The 16434-nt window shown below is 46.3% G+C and overlaps 2 protein-coding genes across 2 annotated transcripts in view; both read left to right on the top strand.

Annotated features, from left to right (window-relative positions):
* HOXA3 (homeobox A3) overlaps positions 1 to 16434 on the top strand; it is a 34025-nt gene that overhangs the window by 528 nt on the left and 17063 nt on the right. The gene's annotated exons all lie outside the window — the stretch shown is intronic.
* On the top strand, positions 8856 to 11115 carry HOXA4 (homeobox A4). The gene is made up of 2 exons (XM_030932414.1): positions 8856 to 9515; positions 10062 to 11115. Exons 1-2 carry the CDS (start codon positions 8900 to 8902, stop codon positions 10406 to 10408), a joined length of 963 nt encoding a protein of 320 aa, XP_030788274.1. The 5' UTR covers positions 8856 to 8899; the 3' UTR covers positions 10409 to 11115.

Raw genomic sequence — 16434 nt, 5'->3', positions numbered from 1 at the left:
GGCGCCGGCCGCGGGCGCCGAGGCCGCGCTGCGCTCAGGAGTTTGAAAGAAAGGCCCGGGCAGGGCCGAGGCGGACTCTGGCGGGATTCCTTACGGGGCTGTGGCAATAAGTCTTCGCGGGCCGGGGTCATCTGGCAGGGCTGAATTGAGGCGGCGGCCTTCGGGGCCGGGTTTCAGACTAGCTCGTGAGAGCGGGAGGGTGGCAGAGGCCGGTGAGGCGGGGGCTGCACCTCCAGGCTGGGCCCCCGGGTTGCAAGGTGGATCCTGGGTTGCTAGCGCCCACTGGACCCTGAGGACCAAGGGTCCCCACCCTGGTGTGTGGGGGTGTTCAGCACCCCCTCCCCCGCACCCGGGACCAGGCCCTGAACCCTGTTTGCCTGCACGTTCTTTTTATTTCGGTGGGACTGTTCTCACCCGCCTGTGAGTCTGAAGCAATAAACTTTATGGCCGGATTTAACTTTAGTCTTTGAATCCCCAGGCTAATTGAAAGGGGTTAAAGCGCTTTCTTTTCTTCCGCTTTGCCTTTCTTCTCCCTCTCTTTCCTTTTCCTCTCCTTCTTTGTAGAATTAAAAACATCTAGGCACAGGACCCTCAGAAGGCAACTTAGGCGGCCCCCTAGATAACATTAAGATTGGAGAAATTCACTCCCCCTCAACATGCAGGCGAATTCTCTGTTCCAAACTGTGCTCTAAAGTTTTGGGGGGAAATTGAGGTGTCTTCAACGCCCAACTTAAAAGTCCCCAGAGCCATTAGGTTGTTTTTCCTGACACATCATAAACGGTAGTTTAGGGAAGAAATTGGTCCTTTGTCAGTAGGAGATTTCCGCCTTTCTTTTGTTAGCTGCTCTTTCTGTTTGATCCCAGGAAATTTACATAATCTATGATTTCCAGAACAATCTCCAAAATTGCACCAATGGGTGAAGTAAGGTGAAATAAGTTTATCCTGGGTACAATTCCATAGTGGCCCCAGTCACCCCTTCTGGCCCCAATCCCCCATATTCTTCAATGGCAAAACCCAAGCCCAGTGACTGGAGACTGTGGCCTGTCCCAGGATCTTTTTCTGGATGGGTACCCACAAGGGACCCAGTAGATTTCCCTCAATCCTATTTTAGGAATTAAGCCAAATTCTCCTACTGCATTCAGAAATGAAACAAAAAATAGGATCTGCTTTTCTCCTTAGGAGCTGGGCAGTTTTCAGCAAGTATTAATTGGTAAAGATACCTATTAAGTGCTTAAAGTGAAAAAATTGAAAGTATAGATTTGGAATTTCAATAAACTTTATTGTGCAGAGGCCACCTACACTCAACATAAGTCCAACAGATGTCCCCAAAGTCAGAGGTCCAGAAAGCAAAACCTAGAAAGTTTTTTTTGAAAAATAGAAACCCTCCCACAAGTGTTACTTCTCATGAATAGTGGCAAGGTGAAGAATCCTGAAGTAATTGTATGTAACCTATTAAACATTGGTACTTCAGCATTCAAGATGTGTCCACATCTTAGTGGGAACAAGGATATAAACTCTACATGGGTATGGGTTCTCTTTTATAATGTTATGTGTCTGTGAGAATACTGGATTCCTTGTTTTGCTGCTCTGAATTGTGGGCTCCTTATTGAAAATATTGGGTTAGGGTTCCATTTTAGTTACTCATTTGGTGATCTTGCTTGAGTGATTTTTTGGTGATTGAAATTAGAAAAAAAAAAAAAAGTGACAGGGATTCTGCCAGTTTAGTTTGAGTAACTTACACAGAAAATATCCACACTACTTCATGGCCATATTCCACCTTGGGGTGTGGGAATGAGCAGAAAGCCTGTTGAAGTCATATCCAGCACCACAGAACATAGAGAATCTTTCCAAGGAATGAGAAAAATTATAGGCTGTAAATATTGTCAGCTTGCTTATTTCTCTGTTTTAATCTTCACAAAACTTAAGTAGAATTTAAGAGAGCAGGCAAACCCACACGGCCACATGGAATTAAATGACTTTAAAAATACATCATGCAGTCAGACCTATGTGTTACTGGAGGATTTTTTTTTCTTTCTTCCTACTTTCATAGAAAGCATAATAAAGAGGATGGCTGGTTTTCTGCTCATTCTGTAGATAAGTTATTTCTTTTGTGGATTCTTTTGGGTTGTTCTTGCAGAGGAACTTTCTAAGAAAAAATATGTCTGTCACTGAGGGCTTTATGAAGACATCCAGCTTCAGCCGGTGGCAGAAGTGCGTGTCTGTGCTCCTCCTCAGCGGCAATGTGCGGGGGCTCGTTTGTTCCCACAAGCTGAAGAGACAATATTCCTGAACTATAAATACAACAGGAAGCTTCTGGTCACACTTGCTTAGGGGTTTGTTAGGGTTTCCATGGTCTAATTTCACAACATTATGCCAAGATTCCTTTTCTCCTGCTCTTTCCCCTGCTTCATTGTTGGCGGCTCTGGGAGAGCAAGACAGAATTTCCTACCAAAAACAGAGTCCTGTTCATTTGCTGAGATTCTGAGAGTACTATATTGAAATAATTAGTGAGTGGAAAGCAAATCACATCTTAAAAGATGGGCAATTAAGGAGGAAAACAATCTTTTTAGCTTAAAAGATGCCCTTCTCAGCCTCTCCCCTGACTTGGCTGGGGGTCTGTCCATGGCTTGCCCACCATGGAGAGTGCAGAGCATTGTGGGCTCCATTCCTTTGGTTTCTAAGGAGGAATTTCCTTCTAGTCAATGGCAAAACTATAAACGGGGCTCCCAGGCAGGGCTGAGGGGGTCAGCCTAAGCTCCCACCCACATAGGGGAGGGGATCCACAGCCCCAGCCTTTCTAAGCCCCAGAACTTCAAGGTCTGCCCAGGTTTGTTTTGTTTGGTGTTCACAATAAATTTGTTCTTCTCCCACCAGATCCCCTCCCCACAAGCCAGTCTTTTCAATAATAATATTTGTTATGAAGGTTATTAGATAATTATTGCGATTTTGAGAAGCAGCCCTTGCTGGAGGTGAAGTCTGTCATCGCCTAACAAATGACGCCCGCGCAGTTCACTGCCGGGTTAAGTAAATGCAGAGAAGATAAATCTGCACACCCTAGGAATCGCCAGCAGAGCACGCTTTAGTACAAGTTCACAGTCAGCTCACCCGCCTGGGCCAGCTCTCCCAACAATTAGGGCTGCGTCTTTAGTTTTAAATAAAGGGAAAAAGTGTCTCCACCTCCCATTGCTTGCTTTCCCCCATCTTCTCTTTTCTTTCACTTTTTACAAGGTTCTCCCATTCTGCTCCAAATTTTCCTCATAAAATAGAATCACGAGTGATTTCAAGTTAATCTAGTACCTAGGTGCTGACAAAGGGGTCGTAGGCTGATTTAACAAAAAGTCCAGTCACAAACACACAAAAATATCCATTTCACCCTCCACATATGGCAGTGGCAGAAGCAGGGTGTCCTGAGATGCTGGGGGGCCCCTTCCCCCTGAAAGAAGAGGCTCAGCTTTGTGTATCTTTGTGGTTAGTGCGTTACAACTGCAGGTCAAAAAGTTGAGGGTCAAAAGTTTACATTGTGCAGTGCTCTTAGTCATCTGCCCAGACAGAGTTTGATGTCAATGTTAGAGCTGTGATCTTGACTATCAGCACAAAAGATAAAATGGCTCGGAGTGACGCGTGTATCACGGTATGGACTCCAGGTGAACCCTAGTGGTTGAATGACCTCAATTATGGAGGAAAGGATAGAAAATTCCTCTTTTCAAGAGTAATACATGCTGTATTTCATCTTGAATTATCTCTTCTGTTCTGAGGGAATAGTAGCAGGTAAATAGGCATAGATTACTGAAACACCAACACCTTAGGTGTTGGAGAACCAGGAGTCTGTGGGTTTGTCACAAAATAAAAATGCTAAAAACTCATCTGTGGAGCTTTAAAAACTAATGTCGCAAGTTTCCAATATTTCATTATGCCTTCAAAGGCAACAGAATGGTGCAGGAAACCTCCTTTATTTGAAAAGAGGGATTTTGATTGGCCAGATTTTTGTCTTTTTAGTACATATGATGACCCCTAAATTGTGTAAGAACAAATGCAAACACAGGCACTTCTTGCAAAATGTGATCTTTGCAGTTTTCAAACATAGAATATGCTTTTTGTGAAACTACAGTCCGCTGAATGCAAAGCGTTCTGAGATCTGAGAAGGGGAAGGAAGGAAGTGGACACCCTCCTGAAAGACACAGAATTCTTCCTTCACCCCTTCCACCAGCACTACCAGTGACAAAATGCTTATTGGTGCCATGAAAATGTTCCTGTTTGGAAATTTTTGTTATGTTTATTATTAAACCACAATTGAATGTAAGAGAAGTACTATAAGCTATAAGTGAATAACTAGACTGTAGGGAATGCAGAAAGGTGAAATCCACAAATACCAGGCCACTGTGTAAGAAAACCAGGACAGAATAGAATATTTTCTATTCTTCAGAATGTACTTTTTAATAATACACGTGAAATTGAAGAAAAAGTCAAGGAGAAGAGAAAGCAACTTAAGGAGAAGGGTAGGAGAGCAGAAAAGAAAGGGAATAGTGTATTAAGGAAGCCGACTGGAACCATGCTTCATGTGTGAGTTGCAACTGAAGAGCTAAACAATATTTTATTTTTCATGCATCTAGAATGGCTTTAAGTGTTGGTGCTATAAGAATCTATTTTCCAGAGGACATATTTCTCTTTTCGATGAATTGACCTTCAAGGGATCAGTATAGGAAAACAGAGAAGAGAAAGGTGAAATATTTTCCCTAGGTTTTTCTTTTTTAACTTTGGAGATAATTCAACTACTCAGAATGTAGACTCTTGCAGGAATGTTTGAGATCATCCCAATATGTTTTGGTTGATTGGATTTAACAGTGCCAGGTATGTTCAGTTTTAAAATAAATATTTACCAAACACTGCCTTCATGGAAGTAATCAGGGTGCTTCTGTGCAACGTGTAAAGTTTTCACTCTGGCCAAGAGCTTGAAGCCAAATGGGGGTTTGCCAGATGAAACAGAAGAAAGGAAACAACTGTGGTGATTGCTGTTGCAGCAGTGAACATTTCACCACATTTGGGCTAGTGAAATGAAGAAAACTGAAACCCCTCGATGAGTCAACAATTATGTGTCTCTTTGGGAAAAACCTTTTTATTGTGTTTTTTGTTAAAAACATGTGACACACCTTAGAAACACGTCAACTTCAAAAACCATAGATATCTCTTAGTTAGTCTTCAAAGCAAAAGAAAAGGGTACTAGCAGAAATTATTGCTTTTAGAGTGCTTGCTTCTTTATTTGGAGGAATTTGAACCTCAGGCCTCTCAAACAATCCAAGTTAAAATTCATGTGTAATCCCAATATGAATATCAGTCCTCATCCCTGGGTTGTGTGCATTATTTTAAACTACTACAAGAAAATTACCCCCAAACTATTAATTGGTCAAATGGCTGGTAAAGTGTTGTTCCTCTCAAATCTTGTGTCTAGTGTAGGTGTGGGGGGGAAGCCTTCAAATGCCACCATCAGGCATTTTGAAATTCTGCCACTCCACTGTTCAGCTCCAGAAACACGCATCAGATAGAGAACAGTCTGGGGGACTCTCGCTCTAAAGAACAAAGGACAAATACAGTCAATACATTCCATAACATTTACATTTCCTTTGGCTTTTCCCCTTGGTTTTTCCTGAGAAGGAGTGACCTGGGCAAAGCACCCTGCTCGCTAAAAGACACTGTATAGACCTTTTACAAGCGCAAAGTCCAAGGCCGAGGTGAACTTCAGGTCAGTGCGTCTAACAAATATGAAAATGTCGGCTGGTGAAGGGCGCGCCTTGTGATTTAACAAAGACTGTCAATGTGTAAGATTAATAAGAAACAAAATGCACACGGTGTCACTGTTCGGTCACTTTGAAACTTGGGACAGGATTGCATTCAAGAGGGAAGGCTGTTACAAATATATTCAAAATGATTCAAATCAGATTCAAACCAAGCTGCAAAACATTGCCTCCCTCTCACCCTCCCGCTCCCTCCAACTCCCTTCACTCTTCTCCATCTGGGATTCGAGGACATGACGAAAAGTTATGTCACCTAATGGGATTTTAAGAAAGGTTTTGTTGGAAATATGTTACCCCTGCACGTGGAAATGAGCAAATGTGCTCACCAGTTTCCTGAGGAAAGGATAACGCTTCCACCCCGCTTGGGACTGGAGCCAGTTGGTGTGCGAGGATTTGCACGCTCCCTCTCTGCTACATTTCAGGGCATCCCATCTTTTCTCAGGCGAGATGCTGCTGGTAAACTTCAGTTTGTTTATTAATTGAGTTAGTTTCTTCCTGGCTTTACTTTGGTGTCTTGGATATTGTGTAAAAGCAAGAGGTATTTTAAAAAATGTTTTTCAAAAGATTATTTGATTCAATGGAATGATGCTACGGTTTGCAAAGGGAGATTGAGGAAGGTTCAGAAAAGGTACTGAGATTGTTTATTACAGCCATAAATCTTGCAGTAAAATGTCAAAATGTCGGTGTGTGAGATAACACTTGGTGGTCCTGGCTCCGTTTGTGTTTATGATACGAACCACAAAGACAAGTTACAGGCCTTGAGGGATTCTGTGTAAGGCCATCTTCCTAAAGTAATAGAACCACACAAAACACAGGCACAGCTAACTCGTTTGGGTTAATCGTATACAAAACAGTGCTTATATCTCATTAATACTTAAAAATAGAAACTTGGTACAAGGTTCTGAGGCTAAACAACAGAATTTTGTGTTTTAGTGTCTGTAAATATTAAACAGATATGGTTAAGACGCTGGTACTCAAGGTTGATGAAATGAGGAGGGAAGATTTCCTTGTCATGCTTTTTGTCCCCCTGAAACTATAGGGTTCAGATTTGTAATATATATAACTATATATTATCTATATTACATTGTATACAACCTATGTGTATATTATTTTTTCTTGCTAGGGAGAGATATTGGTTCAGGTAGATGTATCACAGGCTGAATTTTTCCTCCAGTCTAGAGAGGATGGCTAAAGATTACACTCAGTGTTGATTTCTGTCTGTGGCTCAGATTTCATTAAAAACAAATTTTCAGGATGCCTCATGTGAATGGACAGCACTCTTCACACACACATACACCTAATATGGAAAATCTCTTTGTACCACTTCAGGGTGATTCCAGTTAGAAAGCTAATATGATCCCCTTTTTAACCTCTTTTCCTAAATTAGTTTAAAGATTAGTCCCATATAATAGGCTTTATGTGGCTAAGCATTAAATGACTATCCATCAAATGGATATATTCCAGCATTTAGTAACTCCTATGAGTAACCAATATGAATGAAGATAGAATTGACATTCCTTTTGAAGTGTCTCCAGGCTTAGGAAATAATTTTCCTTGTCTGCGTTCCAGACTCAGTTGTGAGAAGGCTGTTTATACTGCTCTTTGAAAAATCAACTAAGGTGCACCAGCTGAAAAATCCTTGTTTTTGCATGCCAATATGAAAATATTTTTAGAATGGTGACTATGCTAGTTTGCACTGCTTTAATCTAGGCTGAAAAACAGAGGATCTAGCTATGTCTCTTACTCAGAAAAGAAAGGGAGAAAGTACACAGTACAAATAAGGCATAAGTGTTTACTTCAAAGATCAACATTAGGTGGAATAAGTAATTTATTTGTTAATAATGGCATAATTAGTGTACCCATCAAATTTCAATTACCAAATGGCAGGCAACAGTCTCCTCTCCCTCCTTTCCGGAGCTTCTGATATCGTTAATACGCTAATTTTCAGCAATTAAGAAATTATAGACTGTCCTGTAAATATAACTCTAGTCTCAGATACTGCCTGAGAAAGCAGGATCTAAAAGAGAAAACATGAAATTCCTAGCTGGAAAAGACCCATCAGCGATCAGACCGGCAAGGCGTTTATTCTACCCTTAGCTTGCTTTTGTTTGGGGATTGTTCTGAAATAGGAAGTTATTGTTTTCAAAGCTCGGTTCTGTGGAGGTATTGCTTCTATCCATTCCCATCCTTGGGCCACCTTCTCTCTCACAATCGCACCTTGCAATCGCGGGCATATTTAGCTCTCACATTGACAATCCCATCAAATTAGATGCTATTAGGAAGGTTCCAATTTTTCTTAGGAAAACGCGAAACAGATTGTCTCTGAAAGAAGGAAAAAATGAAAAGCGTCCATCCAGTTATAATGGAATGGCCTCGCTTTACATCCTTGGGTCGATTTCTCTTAGCTGCCCACTCACCCTTTGCAGCTTCTGCCAAGCTTCTCAAAACAAGGGCTCTCAGGCCGACACGCAAGGAGCAGGGTGTGGGGAAGGGGGATCTGCGGTTGGGAGAATGTGTCTGGTGGCCTCTCACGGGCGTACATAAAAGCCAGGATGCCCCTTGGTCCCAACGCCCTTCCTTTCCCCCGTTAGCCTAGAACCCCTGAAGGACGCGAAGCCTGACTGGGTTGCGCCCGAGGTCAGCGCTGAGTCGTGGCTGCCAGACTGCCCGAGGCCTAGGCTAGCAGTAAGGCAAGCAGAGGGCTCCCAAGAGGACCTACAGCCTGACAGGGCCCGAATTCCCAGGGGGAACCAAAGTTGGGGGGCTGAGGTCCAAAGCTCCTGCTCTCTCCCCCAGCCCAGGGACAGGACAGCAGCATCCATCACGCACCCGCGCGTTTCCTGATCCGGGTCCGCGCGCGCGGTGCGCCCATTGGTGGGGGCGCTGCACGTGGGGCATGGGGCGGGGCGCGCGCTGGGCTGGGGAGGAGCGGCTCGAACTTTGGTGGCGGCGTCTGCGGGAGGGGGAAGGGTGGGCACTTGACAGCGGGGGGAGGGGAAGGGCGCAGAGGAAAGGGGGATGGGAAGCGAGGCAGGAGGGGGAGGGGCCTCGGCGAGCCCAGAAAAAACGACAACGCGAGAAAAATTAGTATTTTTGCACTTCACAAATTAATGACCATGAGCTCGTTTTTGATAAACTCCAACTACATCGAGCCCAAGTTCCCTCCCTTCGAGGAGTACGCGCAGCACAGCGGCCCGGGCGGCGAAGACGGCGGCCCGGGCGGGGGCCCCGGCTACCAGCAGCCCCCGGCGCCCCCGACCCAGCACCTGCCGCCGCAGCAGCCCCAGCTCCCTCACGCGGGCGGCGGCCGAGAGCCCCCTGCCTCCTACTACGCGCCGCGGACCGCCCGCGAGCCCGCCTACCCCGCCGCCGCGCTGTACCCGGCGCACGGGGCCGCGGACACTGCCTACCCCTATGGCTACCGCGGCGGCGCCAGCCCCGGGCGGCCGCCCCAGCCCGAGCAGCCCCCGGCGCACGCCAAGGGCCCAGCGCACGGCCTGCATGCGAGCCACGTCCTGCAGCCCCAGCCGCCGCCGCCCTTGCAGCCTCGCGCGGTGCCCCCAGCGGCCCCGCGGCGCTGTGAGGCGGCCCCCGCCACCCCAGGCGTCCCGGCAAGGGGCAGCGCCCCCGCGTGCCCGCTGCTCTTGGCCGACAAGAGCCCGCTGGGCCTGAAGGGCAAGGAGCCCGTGGTGTACCCCTGGATGAAGAAGATCCATGTCAGCGCCGGTACGTGGCGCCGCTGGGGAGGCGCGGGAGGTGGGCCGGGGCTGGACCTGGGTTCGAGGGTCCGGGTCAGGAGGGAGAAGCTCAGGGGAAGGGGGCCTCGGGAGGGGAGTCCCCATCTGGCCCGGGCTGCGGTGAGATGTGGGTATGTGTGCGCCAGCCAGCCGCCTGATCCCAACGTGAGAACCCTTTTGTACCCAGGGTCCCTTTATCAGGAGATTTACGAGACGCCAAGCTGTTAGGGCAGTAATTATAGCCCCCATAAATTTAATTGCCCTGGCAGAGGCTTCAGGCCATGTGTCTTTGAAGCTTTTCTTCAGCCCCAATGCCCAGCACCATTCTTTATGGCTCTCGGGTGTTTCCCGTTGTCAATAGCCTGTGAAACATTTTCTTTGCGGTTTTATGTATCTTGCGTGAACTTGGTGTCAGGTTATTATATAATGATGATGTCCAATTGCTCTTCCCCACCCCACCTTCTCTCTCCTCCTCCTTTCTCTCTCTTCCGCTCCCTCCTCCTTGGCCTTCTCTTTCGGGGTTCTGGGTTTTCAGTCAACCCCAGTTATAACGGAGGGGAGCCTAAGCGCTCTCGAACCGCCTACACCCGGCAGCAGGTTTTGGAGCTGGAGAAGGAGTTCCACTTCAATCGCTACCTGACCCGGCGGCGCCGCATCGAGATCGCCCACACTCTCTGCTTGTCCGAGCGCCAGGTCAAGATCTGGTTTCAGAACCGGAGGATGAAGTGGAAGAAAGACCACAAACTGCCCAACACCAAGATGCGATCCTCCAATTCGGCCTCAGCCTCTGCCGGCCCACCAGGGAAAGCACAAACTGAGAGCCTGCACCTCCATCCCCACCCCCACCCGAGCACCTCCACACCGGTTCCCTCCTCCATATAATCTTCTAGAGACCTTGACCAGTTTCTATCCCTTACTTGCTTTTCTCTTCTCTTCTCCTGCTCCTTTCCTCATCCACCCCTCCCCATCCGGACCATAATAGACACCAAAACAAACCCAAATTGGTGAAAAGGATAACCAAAAAGAAGACATTATCCGGGTAAGAGTGTGTGCTGGTTGCCACCCAAGAGAGGACAGTTGTCCAGGATGCTGGTTGGTGGAACAACCTGCTGGCCTGAAACAAGGCTGCCAGGTGTGGATACCTGAGAAGGACTACTTGGTATCAAATACTTTTGAGATGGCTACAGTCAGCTAGCTGGACAGCCCATGCTGACTGGGGACGTATACTTGCATCTTTGTTGAAAGCAGAAGAAAAGAGACTCTTTCCCCACCTTCCTTACCTCCTCCTCCCCCATTAAGGCAGCTCATCCAAGCTTGTATTGAACTGAATAAAAGAGTAGACACTGTGGACCTCACAAGATTATTTAATTCTTAAGATGTGTAGACCTTGATGGTAGGTGTGACATGTTAGTTTTCCTTACTTGCATTTATTTAAGATACTGTCACAGAGATACTGTTGTCCCCTTCTGGGACACAGTCTTTGGGGAGAGGGGAGTGCATTTAGACTTATGTGGAACTGTACAAATTGTGATGTGGCTATATAGAAAGCCATGTGCTAAGAATAAACTCCATTTAAAAAACATTAAAAATCTAAGATTCATGTGTTTTCTAAGCTTTTCATTAAGAAAACAAAAGTCCTCTGGATTGAGATACTTGACCTTTCATGTAAAAACCTTGTAGATAGCTTGCGCTGTATTCACTTGGATTCTGACAGCTCACATAATTTGTGTGTGAGAGTGTGTGTATGTATGCTCAACTTGAGCTGAACTCTTGTCAAGCTTGGCCTACTGTGGAAAAGTTCCAAAGATCAGGAAGGCTCTTGAGCTCTGAGAGGGCTTCTCTTCTTCCCAAACTTGGCCAGTCTTTCAGGCTTCAAGTCTCTGTAAGGCATAGAAACGTGTCCTTCCCTGCAATGAAAGTTGAAACCATGCAGTGCTGTGGGCCCAGGAGTTTCTGCAGTTGTTCTACACACTGAACTCTGAGCACACTTGGAAAGAAGTGGTCTCTTTGGTATTTATTGCACCTTCACACTTAATCTGCCTGTTTCCCTGGAGATAAAAAATAGTTGGTGCAAAGGGTTGAGATTACTTTTAGTTTCTTGGCTGTTCTTAAGGTCCTCTTCACTAACTACAGACTAGGAATTTTTGTTTGTTTGCTTGGTTGTTTCTCTTTTTTGAAGAAGGAGCTTTCAAATAAACTGAATTTTACAAGGACACTCTCCAAAGTTTCTCCTGAGGAAAGAAAAAGCATAATATACCCCCAAAGTTCACCCCATGCAAAGTAGACCTGGGAGAGTTTACTGCTGGAAAATAGCCAAACTCTGAATTAGGGTCACTTTCCTCAAATGCTTTGTGATTTTTCTGCTCGATTCCAGAGATCTAGATCCAAAAGGCTGAAAATCAAAACCCACTTCTCAATCTCTATAGCCCTAGTATTTGTTTACTGATTTAGATTTGGTGCTTACTGCAGGGAGTCCCCTACAATAAGACAGCAAAAACCAGTGCGCACTAGCCCCAGAATATTAGAACTGTCACCTGGCCTTGAAAAAGTGCAGCTTTTAGGTTATGTAATTTTAGCATAGATGGGAGTAGGTGCTCACCTGCCTCTGCAACATCAGAGAATTTTTAAACACATTTTTTTTTCATTAGTGGCAAAACCCTTTAGCCACTGTCAGAGCTGTTACCCCTTTCACCCCTGCTGCCCTGTGTGTGATACAAACAAGGGTGATCAGTTTTATACCCACAGATCAGATTTGAGAGGAAAGTGATAGATACCAGTCTCTGAGGAGCCAAGAAAATTCAGGAGCAAACAAATACACACTTACCTTCCCAAATCAGGAGAAACCTGGCATAAAGTGCATTTTATAAGGTGTGAACGGGTGCCAGGAATTTCTGGAGGCAATGCAACTGCTGCTGAAACTTATTAACCCTCCCCCTACTACACACACTTGTAAAACAAAATTAAATCACGCTGAAAATAGCAATTTTCCTAGGAATCATTAATCACCTCAAACAATAAATACTTCTTTGTAATTCAACAGCAATTCTGAAAGGCATTCTCTGGGAAAAGTCTGTGGAAGAGAGAGGGATCTTCTTGCAAATAATGTGTTCTCAGGCAAGGACACAGCATCTTGGCTGTCTGCTAAAAAAAAAAAAAAAAATGCCTAGACTCTCAGTGGAAATTGAGTGTCAAGCTGCAAAATCTCAAATGGCAGACTATCATCATTTAAGGTAAATTCTTATATTTCTCCTTTGTGGGAAAACAGGGGTATGGGAACATTCATTAGCTTCATGCTGGAGGCAGTTGTATGAGGATGAAGGGGGTGACTTTTTTTCACTTGCACTTATAAGTCTATCCAGAAAGGGAAGATAGAGGATTGAGATAATTTTTTCTGATATTACAGGACGAGATGGCTTTTTTGTCCCAACTGTATTGATTATTAAGGTATTGGTGAGTTTTACAAAACCAAGATTATAGAAAATGATCCAAATGATTGTCATTTCTTTAGTGTTGTTTTGCCTGCTTCAAATTGTCCTTTAAGGGAGCTTGTTATAAGAGATTGGAAAATCCTACTTTGTGCTTCAAAATCATGCATTGTCTGCCCTTTGCTGGGGCAACCTTAAGAGTTCACTGAGAGGACAAATTTTCTATCTCATTAATTGTTTTTTGTTTTGTTTTGTTTTCTTTTCTTTTTTAAGCAAACCCTACTGGCCCCTCAAACCCTTGACCTTTAAAGACAGTATTTTGTGTAAGCTCTATAATTTTACCAAAATAAGCCTTACACATGCTCTCCTCTCTTTCTCCCTCCCTCCAATACACACTCATCTGCTTTAGTCACAGAGCCAAGTTGGGCATGACTCTGGAGATAAAAGTTTTGTCAACATCTGAAATCAACCTAAATCGGATAGGAGACACTTTAATAGTCACAGTTTGAATTAAGTACTTAACACTCTCCCCCTTGAAGAAAAATGGCACTTTGCAGGCTTCCTTCCCTAGTTTTGCTGAAATCTACGATATACCCGGTGTTTTATTACAGCAGGAATTCAACTGTGACAGGCATAGTAGAGTACTGAATACCCAGGATGGAGCTCATGGGAAGATTACCTAGATGGATGGGGGAGGAGGGAAGTCCCTTTGCATAGCATCTCCGACTTCATACCCAGTTGTCCCAGGGGGCCCCATTCCCCTACATCTCAGCCACTTCCCCGTGGGGTGGGGCGGGGTGGATATCCCTATCTTTCCTCTGTCCCCCTGTTCCCCTAAGCTTCCAAACTCTGCTTCTCTCCTCACTGTTGCCTTCCCTCTAGCAGTTCCCGCATAGAAACAGATCAATGACTCTTTAGAATGAAAGAGAAGAAAAACCCAAAGAATCAATGTAGCAAAAAGGCCTGGGGCTTCCCATCTGAATTAGTGGGTTCTGTGCAGGCAGTAGGCTTTCCTTGGCACTCCCTTGGTTTCTGCATCCCTAGACACAGTCTTGTATAGAAGAACACAGGCTCACCTTTCTCAACTGCTGCTCTGTTGCCCCTTCTCTATATTATACACTGTCCCAAGAATAATTCTGCTTCGTGTTTCAAAGAAACACATGGGCTGGAAACAATAGGAGGAAGAGACTTGTGTTCTGTTCCCTTAGTGGTATGAGGGAGGCTGCTGTGGCTGTCTTGAAACCCTCTAGTCTGCAACTTACAGAACTGGCACCTCTTCGGAAGACTCCAAACTCATGGGGAAACCCCCTCCCTTTCAAGCCAGCCCCACTTTCTCTGGGATTGATTCCTAGAATTGAAAGAGATTCCCAGATTGAAAGACTGTCCAAAGTGAAGGAGACCTGGAGGCCATTTTGCTTCAATCCGCTTAATTTACAGATGAGAAAACTGAGGCAGCTGAATGATCCTCCCTCCACCGTTCCTTATGTTAATGAGTATGAGGGTGGAATGCAACCTTTAGTCTCACTCTAGAGAGCAGTAAGGGCACAGACATCTTTCCTCTTAGGAAGGTATTCTGCCAGGAATGGAGGTATGCATCTAAGCTTACACTTGACCTGGGTGGTCACAGGTGTGTACATCCAGAGAAGAAGGATGGGTTCTTGCCTCATGGGCCATCAAAGCTGTTGGGGAGATTTTGCAACCAAGCCACCCTAGTCATGAAGCTCAGACAGGTGGACTGGCCACTGGGCTCAGGAGGGGACAGATATCAGGGTGCCTCGGAGAGCAGAGGACTCCCCACTATCCACAACAGTCATAATCCCAGGATGACTAATTCTGTCAGGCTTGCCCTGCTATTTCGATGGTGGTGGCTTGCCTTGGACCAGGGCAAGGATGAATGTGCCCCGAGGCCTGCAGAGCCAAACAAGGACCCTGGTTGCAGCTGATAAAGGTGTAGCGTCTGTTCGAGGGAGATATTGAAATTGTAATCTTTGAGGTCACGTGACTCATTAAATAATTAATGCAGATAGTCAGGAATGGATCGGAGTCGTCAGGGCCTCACTAGGAATAAATCTCTCAGAAGTGAGACTCCAACTTACCATTTGATTTTTAAAAACACACACCCTCAGATTTATCTCCAAAAGCTTTTAACTCCTTCAGAAAGGCAGGAGACAGCCCTTCGGCAGGGAGGACGGAGCTGGCGGACCCTCGCCAGGTCTTGGGGCTTTTTCCGCAGGGTTTCTGCGAGTCCGGGGAGTGCGCCGAGTCCGGGGAATCGTGAGTTCGGGCTTGGGTTTTCTGCGGTCACATCCTGGCTTTGGTGGTGAAGTGGGACGGATGCGCAGACAGTTGGTAATGTTCTGATTCACGCTGGGGAAGGCTGCAGAGATACCACAGGACGGGCGCGCGGCTTTGTTCAATTTTCCCGGCGTTCATAAATCACCCGCGCCGGGCGAGCGAGGGAGCAAGCGAGCGCCAAAAACGCGGAGAGCGAGGCCACGGCGGCAGTGGCGGCCATTGCAGAGTGAGAGACCTGGGCAGCATCTCTCTGTGACTCATTAGTCTGAACGATTTATGGGGGACAGCAGCCATGAATATTAGACTTGGGGATGAGGAAACAGCAAAAATAATAATAACCATAATAATTACATACTCCTAAGTGTCACGCAGGGGAGTGCTGGATGGCGGCATAGCAGATCTTTCTCGGGTGAAATTGAGAGGCAAAGTGCAGGATGGCTGAGTCCACCTTGCTCACGGTCATGCCAGGATCCCCAAGACCAGTGGGCACTCCCTTTGGGGACACAGAAAGCAAGTTTGAACAAGAGAAAGGGGGTGCAACGTGGATCCTAAGTCCTTTTCCTTTGCTTTGTGGGGGCTGCGGGTCGAATGGTGGCAGAGCGCAGCTGCTGGTTTGCGGCCACTTGTTCAACGTGCTCGGGGGCTCCGAAGCCAGGGGTCAGGAGACTCCTCGGCTATTTGATAGCCCCTCTTAGTGCTATCTACAGAATTGCATGAAGGCAGACAGACAGCGGAGGGCTGGTTTGGGGCAGGCTGGCGTAAGAGGTTACCTGGGTCTGAGTGAAGGGGTAGTGGGGGCAGGGATAGGTCTGTAGACGCAAAGGGCTCACAGAGTCCCAGCGGAGCGCAGAACTTCTTCAAGCAGGGTCCGGCGAGTGGACGATTCTTTGCCCCTTCACCAGCGTCTCCCACTCCCAGAAGGCTGACTGCTGGCTCGGTGACCATTTGTTGGTTAGAGGGCAAGAGAGGGTTGCAAACATTGTGAGGGACCAGATTTGAGCAGAATCAAGGCATCAAATCGGCCTGTGGCCGCTGCGCAAGGCCAGGCAGGAGCAGGGCCCCTGAGCAGGTATTGTACCAGCCGGCATCCCTCCCAGTTTCCAGCAGTCTTAGCTGGCCTGCTCTGAGGAACTAGGTGCTGCGGTAGCCCCGCCAGCCCACGAGGACCTAGAAGAAACGCACCTAGAG

The sequence above is a fragment of the Rhinopithecus roxellana genome, chromosome 6 (assembly GCF_007565055.1).
Source record: "Rhinopithecus roxellana isolate Shanxi Qingling chromosome 6, ASM756505v1, whole genome shotgun sequence".
Classification (NCBI taxonomy): Eukaryota; Metazoa; Chordata; class Mammalia; order Primates; family Cercopithecidae; genus Rhinopithecus; species Rhinopithecus roxellana.
The sequence above is the reverse complement of the archived record's forward strand: the minus strand, read 5'-3'. Positions and strand labels throughout refer to the sequence as shown.

Bases quoted from the DNA above. Each gene is read 5' to 3' on its own strand.
- HOXA4 (XM_030932414.1), top strand. From the start codon at position 8,900: ATGACCATGAGCTCGTTTTTGATAAACTCCAACTACATCGAGCCCAAG. The intron at 9,516-10,061 runs GTACGTGGCGCC...CTGGGTTTTCAG, and splicing joins GAAGATCCATGTCAGCGCCG to TCAACCCCAGTTATAACGGA.